Source organism: Bison bison, unplaced genomic scaffold (assembly GCF_000754665.1).
Source record: "Bison bison bison isolate TAMUID 2011002044 unplaced genomic scaffold, Bison_UMD1.0 scf7180017864037, whole genome shotgun sequence".
Classification (NCBI taxonomy): Eukaryota; Metazoa; Chordata; class Mammalia; order Artiodactyla; family Bovidae; genus Bison; species Bison bison.
The window spans coordinates 6,541,287-6,548,875 of record NW_011494609.1 but is presented as its reverse complement, the minus strand read 5'-3'; the positions used below and the strand labels follow the sequence as shown (position 1 = coordinate 6,548,875).

The window sequence follows — 7,589 nt, the reverse complement described above, 5'->3', positions numbered from 1 at the left end:
TCTGTGCCCCCGCCCTACTCCTCTCTGAAGCCTAACAGCCGGCGCGGGCAGGATCGCGACTCCTGTTTCCGCCCGGCGATCAGAGTGCCGGACCAGCTTCCGGCAGCGTGTGCTGCTTCAGCCCAGCGGCTTCCAGCCGGCTGTGAGTCTTCCCTGGGAAGATGGGGAAAGTGAGGAGCCTGAGGGCCCGGGTGCACCAGGTTGCCGTGAGGCCCACGGGGGAGGCAGCCCCCGGCCTCGCGTCCCCCGCCCGGGAGGTAGCCCCTCTGCAGGCCTCGACTGGTGGAGTCGCGGGGAAGGTAAGCTGAGGATACTGCGGGCGGTAGGGGTGGGAAGGGGGAGCGGGTGGAAGAAGGGGGCCGCGGGCCGGAGTCGGGCGCCACACGGTGCGGCCCTAGGGTCCCCTGCCGCCCCCCGAAGCGTCCCTGCGGCCCCAGGACCGCCCTCGGCGGGCTTTGCCGCACTGTCTGTGAGCTTTCCCGGTCCACGAAGTGTCGTGGCCTCCGTGGACCGCCAGGCTCGGAGCAAGAGGTTGATTTGCTCCGCGTCTGGAGTTCTGCGAGGGAGAACCAGAAACCTTCCACCTCGACTTCTAGAAATCTGCGCGAAAAAGGTAAATATTCCTTTACGTCGTAGCTGCGCTCCAAGGAAAGGAAAGGGGATTCCTAGGATTAAAGAAAAAAGGAAGAGCAAACTGAAGAGATCATGCTGTACCCTGGAGCTGTTCCCTCCCTGTCCCCCATCCCCTGCCTCGACGGTCCCCTCAGCCCTCCCGGCCCTGAGCAGCCGCTCGTCTTTGCCTGTGTCTGTACGTTTCACATGGATGGGGTCGTGTAGGTTTCCGCCTTTGAGTTTGGTTTTTTGGACTTAGCACAGTGTTTTCAGCTCTCACGCAGGTTGTGTGATGTTTAACAATGCTTCATTCTTTTTTATGGTGGAATCACCTTCCACTGTGTGGTTAGACCGTGTTTTGTTTATCCAGGTGCTGACCCTGGAGCTGCCTGGAAGCATTTACTGGTGTTTGTAGTCAAGGGGCCAACACTTGGACAGTGGACAAAATCCTCTTGGTTTGTGGGAACCATGGCTTTGGGTCAGTAATGCTGAAGAAAACAACCATGTTTGTTAAGCATTTGCTATGTGCCAGTCACCTTACATCTTTGTAACAGTCCCAGCCCTCATTTTGCAGGGAAAAAAACTGAGAGTTTAAATGAACTACCAAGGGCATTCAGCTGCTGATGGAGGAGCTGATGTGTGATCCCAGGATCTGGCATCAATGCCCTGGCTTTCATAAAACTTTATTGGGATAGAATTCATGCCATAAAATTCATCCATTTAAAGTGTACAATTCATTGGGCATTTTAAAAAGAATATTCACAGATTTGTGCAACCATCACTACCAATTTCTGAACGTTTTTGTCACCGCCAAAGGAAATCCCATACTTAGCATCAGTCATTCTGGCAACCACAAATCTGCTTTCTGTCTCTATATATTTGCCTCTCCTGGGCATTTCATATAAATGGAATTAATACAATATGTGGCCTTTTGTGTCAGGGTTTTTTCACTGAACATGTTTTTGAGGTTTGTTCTTATAGCATTATTTTCCTAGCACTTATTTCTCTGTTGTCCTCATTCTTTTTATGGCTGGAAAATATTCCATTGTCTGAATAAACCAGACCACTCTGCATTTTGTTTATCCATTCATAAGTTGGTGGATAGATTGTTTCTAATTTTTGGCTGTCATGCTGCTGCTCTGCACTAATTTTCCTGTGGATTCATGGGACGGAATTGCTAGGATGTACAGAATTCTAAGTTGAGCTTTTTGATGAATTGCCAGTTTACTTTCCACAATGGCGGCACCATTTTACATTCCCACCAGCAAAACATGAGGGCTCCAATTTCTCCACATCCTCACCAGCAATTGTTGTTGTCTGTCTTTTTGATTATATCCATCCTGCTGGATGTCAGGTGGTATTCACTCTTTGGATTTGCATTTCCCTAAAAGAGTCGGACCCGACTGAGCAACTGAACTGAACTGAACTGAAGAGATAATGAATAATGTTGAATTTTTTTTCTTTTTTTCTGGGCTTGTTAGCTGTTTATCTTTGGAGAAATGTCTTTTCAAGTCCTTTGCTCACTTAAAAGTTGTTGTTTCTCTTTCTGTTGAGTTGTCAGAGTTATATATTCCGGATACTAAACTTTATCAGATAAATATGGTTTGCAAATATTTTTTCCACTTCAGTGGGTTGTCTTTTTATTTTCTTGATATTACCTTTGGAAGCATAGAATTTTTAATTGTTGTAACAATAGTTTCTCCTGTTTTCCCTTGTTGCTTGTCCTTTGGGTGTTATGAAATGTCAGGGTTTGGTTGAAAAGCTCAGGGGAGTCTGAGCAGTTTGGTCATGGCTCTGTCTCTTTCTTGGTATTCTCTGATGAGACATTGTCATCGTACTTCCCTGGTTCTTTAGACATGCTCTCTTTCAGTCCTGTGGCTGAGATGAGGTCATTGCCAAGTCCAGCACGTGGGCCCCTCGGACACAGCTTCTGTTGCCTAGGTCTTGTTTCCAGTCTCTCTGCGTGTGTCCTGCTCTGTTGTTCTTGAAAGCTGGCTGTCTTCGGTAGTGCTGGTGTTTGCAGATCATCTTGGTTGTTCCCTGGCCTGGCTCAGCTCCTGTGTAACAGACCATTCTGCACCAGTGTGCACCCTCCTGTCTGCCTATTATGTTTTCTTGTTTTTGTGTTGTAGCCTGGCAGCCTGGGTTGGCGCAAGCCTCTTACTGTCAGATTGTGCTTCAGCCCCCGTGGCCATAGAAACCTTTGCCCTTTACCGCTGGGTGTGCCTGTGTGGCTGGGAGGTTGCCTTCACAGTTCAGTCCCACCTTCAGCAGGGACTGGAGGCTTTGCGAGTGCAGTTGGTCACTCCTGAGCCAGTGCAGCCTTGAGCTCACACTGCTTCCAACCTGCCATCATGCCGCTTCCTGGAAGCTGCCCCCAGGCCAGGGCAGCGTGGTGCCTGGCCAGTGTCTGCTCAGAGGTTGTGCCTAAGCTGCCGGGTTACTGACGCCCCTTCCAAGGCCCCCGTCCTGGAGCTTGGACCTGAATGAGGCGGCCGGGCCTCAGAGGCGGGGTCTGGGGTAGCATGGTGTGCCGGGCAGAGTGACCTGGAGGGTTGTGAGACCTCGGTGTGGGATGAATGTGGTCAGAGACCCAGAGATTGCTGGGAGAGCGTGGAGGTGGAGGAGCAGCCATGAATGACAGGAAGAGTAAGATGGTGGGAGGTTTGGGAGGAAACCTGGGTCCCCTCTTGGAGGCTCTTGAATGTTGTGATTTGTAATTGTTACTGATCCTGGGTCTAGTCTCAGATGGTCCCGAGGCTGGAGCCAGGCCCAGGGGCGGGCATTGGGGGGTGGGGGATGAGCTGAGGCTGCAAGGAGCACGTGACCTGAGAGTCCTGGGGCCTGGGGTGGGGGTGGGCCTCGGGTTCCTCTCCAGCTCCTGCTCTGGAGAAGCCAGGGTCTGGCCCTCGCTGAGGGGTCTTGAAGCTGCAGAGCGAGTCTTAAGTCTCCCGTCTTGCCTCTTCAGGAGTTGGCTTGCCTGAATGCTGATGTGTTTGCTGGGACCATGATAGACCCCAGTGCCTTGGTGCAGCAGCTGGATGTGGAGACGAGGAGCGTCACCTCCATCAGGAGAGGTGAGAGCTGAGAGCGAACAGCATGGACCTCGGGGTGGGGAGCTTTGGTGCAGGCGAGCTTCCACGTGCCCACAGGCACAGGCCAGAGCGCAGCTCAGGTCGCCCTGTGCACCTTTATGTGCTTTTATTTATTTATTTGGCTGCTTCGGTGTTAGTTGTGGCATATGGGATCTGGTTCCCTGACCAGGGATGGAACCCAGGCCCTCTGCATTGGGGGCATGGAGTCTTAGCCACTGGACAACCAGGGAAGCCCAAGAGGTGTTTTTTCTTTAGTGGAAAGTTTTAAAGATGTGCTGAACAGAAAGATGGTATTAAACATTCCATTCCATGTGCCTTTAGCACACAGCGCTGGGCTATTTTGAGGCAAACAGCATTTCCGTCAGGAATCCTTTAGTCTGTATTTCTTAGGGCTCTTAGAAAAAAAAGACATACACGCCTACAGGGCTGTTAGCACACCTGAACACGTCGGTTGTAATAACCTTATTTCAGGTGAGCAAAGTAGAAGGAGCCCCCGTCTCCCTTACGCCTCAGGCAGGATCCAGGGTGCACTGTGGCCCCCAAGCCCCTCTTCCTTCCCTTTTGTATCATGGGGAGAGGTCTTCTTTCCGACTGCACGCCCCCCATTTCGGGCTTTGTGACACTGTTAGCCCGGTGTCCTGTCTGGGCTGGTCCTGGAGCAGGGGGCGGCTCTCCTGCCCTGGGCAGCCACACCTCGTCCGCTCTCGGCAGGTGAAGCCTTCATGCCACCTATGCTAGCTGTGTGTTTACGGCTGAGCGATTGAGAGAAGCGTCCTCAGTGCTGTTGAAGCACTCTGGCCTCCAGGGCAGGGCTTCCGGTGTTCAGCATTATTTTTCTGAATTTCCATGTACAGTCTGTGAACTGCTGCTGGAGTTGTAAGTTGTAGTTATTTCACAGGTAAGCCTGTGTCGAGTGTTTCCTGTGAGATCGTGTTGTTTGCAGCTTGGTTTGGATTTTTTTTTTTATTTCACTGGAGAGTTATCCAGATCTCCTTGCTATTCTTTGTACGTTGAGACTGTAGGGAGGGAAGCCTTCTCGTCTCTGCCCTCCTAGATTCTCAGCTAGGACCCTGCAGGTTAGACCAAGAGAAGACAGATTAACAAGAGAAAAACAGAAAAACTGCTGTGTGCAGGTCACATCCCGTGACCGTGTGCAGGCTTCGCCCAGGCCTCATGACGGCTCAGAGGCGTGGTGAGCACCTGGGCCTCTGGAGCGTCTGAGGAGGAGCAGCAGTGCTGTGGGTGGTGAGCATGGGGAGGTTCGTGTGTGCGGCTCCCTGTGGTCCTGATTCTGGCGTCCTCATGGCGTTAAACCTCCCCGGAGGAGGGGACCCAGGCAGACCTCACCTCAGAAGCTCCCAGCTTAGGTCAGATGAGGGGAGTCGCAACCTGCTGGCTCTGTTGGCTCCAGCCCGGAGTAATCCCGGCTCCCAGAGCGGTGTGTTTTCAGCGCCATCTTCTCACCCTCAGACCCTCCTGCTGCTTCTTGGGCTGGATCCTGCAGAGCTCTGGCTGCGTCCTGCCCGAGTACTTGCCCGTGCTCAGGGGTGGGGATCGGGGGGTACCATGGGCACTTGCCGTCGGGAGGGCAGGAAGGGTCTGGGGTCACGGCCACTCAGGCCCCTTTGGTGACGCACACGATCCAGCAGTTTTGTGTGTTAACTGGTTCTCCTGTGGTTTGTGTACTGGGCAGTTTTGATCACTTTTCTTAATCATGAAGAATTTTTATGTGTTATGGAGAGCAGCTCTTTATCATTTTGGGCAAAAACTCTTCCAGGGTTTTTGAGTTGCCGAGGGAGCTAGTCCTCCAGGGAGCCGATGGGTGCTGCCGTCCCTGCCCTCCTGCATACCTCTGTCTTTCTCACTCTGTCCATTGGCAAGTGCTGGGCACTTGGCGCTCAGCGTGGCACTCGGACATCTCACCTCCGTCCGGGGCTCGCATTCCTGCCACAGGAGGCTCGCATTCCTGCGGCAGCTGACAGACGTCCCCTCGCTGTGAGCCATGTCCACAGAGGCACAGCACACGGATCCCCCTTACCTGAGAGGGTGGGTCCCGCAGGGAACAGCCCACAACCCAGCACTGCCTCTGACCCCCCTGTAGTGGGACCTCCATGTGGGGCTCAGGGGACCCAGCAGAGAAGCCGTGCTGTCACTGGCGTCCCTGAGAGGTGTGCAGGGAGTGGAGGGACACGGCCATGCTCTGCTGGCGCTGCATCTTGAGCGTCTGTTACCTGCATCTGTCAGGCGAGCGTGGCGTCTGCTGGGCAGGTGTGCTGTGGGCCTGCTCGGGACTCGTCCGGGCCCCTTCAGCCTCGCGCTGGTGAGGGGCTGATGCACACGCACTGTATCCTGTGCAGACGAGGCTGCGGCACCAGCGGGGGGGCGGGCAACGTAGCCGAGCTCAGAGCCACGCAGCCGCCCTGGGAGTGACTGCAGGCCCGCCCCTGGCACAGCTGCGGTGCTGTCTCAGCTCTTGCTGTCCTTCCCCCGTGCACCGTGTGGGTGGGGTGGGTCTGAGGCTTTGCACCCAGTTCGGGGAGGCCTGGGCCGGCACCAGGACCACTGGGGCCCCATCCCAGACCTGCCGAACCTTGTCTTCACACACCCCTCCAGAAGTCTCTGATGCTGCCAGGTTTAGGATACTGGCCCACAGCCTAGTGGGTCCTGCCTCTCAACTGTGGGAGCACAGAAGTGCCCATCTCCTCCTGGACCCAGGGTCCTCTTGGTCCTGAGCTGTGATGGGCTGTCATTTGGTCTCCTGATCAGTCCTCGTGGTCCTGGTCGCTGTCTCTGAGGTGGCAGCGCCTTGGCGCGTGCCTGTGGGCATGACAGCCTGTGCTCATAGGACTGTCTCAGTGCGCCGAAGACACTCAGTTACCCTGAGCCTTCACGCTGAGTCTGAGGGGTCGTCGGAAAGGCCGCCACAGACAGCGTGGGCTGCCCGGGGAGCATGGCTGATCAGAAAGATGAGGTGTCACTTCGAGGTGGAGGGGACACTAAAATCTGAGTGACATGGCCTGAAAACCACAGGGGTGCTAGAGGGGCAGGGAGAGAAGAAAGGAAGGTGTTTTCTTCTATGGGCTGGTCAGGGAGGAGAAGGAGCCACGGAGGAGAACGTCTCTTATGGTCTGAGGGGCTGGCATGCAGGGCCAGGAGGCAGAAGACGGGGACTGGCCAGCTCTTGGAAAGCAGTCTCTCCCCAGTCAGAAGCCTTTTTGGAAAAAAAAAAAAGTCATAGTGTACAGAAAGCTAAAGGAGAATGGCAGGAGGAGAGGGCCCAGAGCTTGGAGCTCAGCAGCGGGCTGTGTGCCTGTGGCCTTGCGGCTGGCAGAGCCCCGAGAGCCTCAGTGCCGAGGGTGGAGAAGGTGGGTGGGCGGCCTGAGGCCGTGTGCTCAGGAGCCTCCCGCTGGGGGTCGGGGTAATACCAGGCCTTATTTCTGTGTTGGGGTTGAGACAAGTCTGTAACTGTGGAATACTGGGAACGGTGCCTGGGCCTGGCCTTAGGATGGGGAAGCTGTGGGCCTGACTGGCCACACGTCCCGTTGAATGGGCCTCCTCTCTGCAGGCCGAGGCGCCTGGTTCCCAGTAGCAGGTGTCTGTCACTGTGCCCACACCTCCCTCTGCAGCAGCAGACTTGCTTCCGCATTGACCCATGCCTTGGCTCCCTTGGGCGCTGGGCCTGGCAGCCCCCTGGGTTTGAGCTGGAGTGGTGGCCAGGGCAGACACAGGTCATGGGGAACGTGGTGTCCAGTGACTCAGCTCTGCTTGTGACCTGCTGGGCCGTGCAGGCAGGGTACCTGTCCACCTGGACGAGAGCGTCCTCACTGCGGGCTGGGGGCAGGCAGCTCTACTGTCCACCTCCCTGGCCCCTGTGGGCACGGG

General features: G+C 55.2%; 1 protein-coding gene across 2 annotated transcripts in view; it reads left to right on the top strand.

Moving 5' to 3' along the window:
* The first annotated feature begins 6 nt into the window (after positions 1–6).
* The window catches only part of FAM207A (family with sequence similarity 207, member A), a 24,855-nt gene continuing 17,272 nt past the window's right edge, over positions 7–7,589 (top strand). For both annotated transcript variants that reach the window (XM_010834880.1, XM_010834879.1), the window contains exons 1-2: positions 7–299; positions 3,581–3,689. In XM_010834880.1, the coding sequence (XP_010833182.1) occupies positions 162–299; positions 3,581–3,689 (247 nt within the window). In that variant the 5' untranslated portion in view covers positions 7–161. The remainder of the gene's footprint in view (positions 300–3,580; positions 3,690–7,589) is intronic.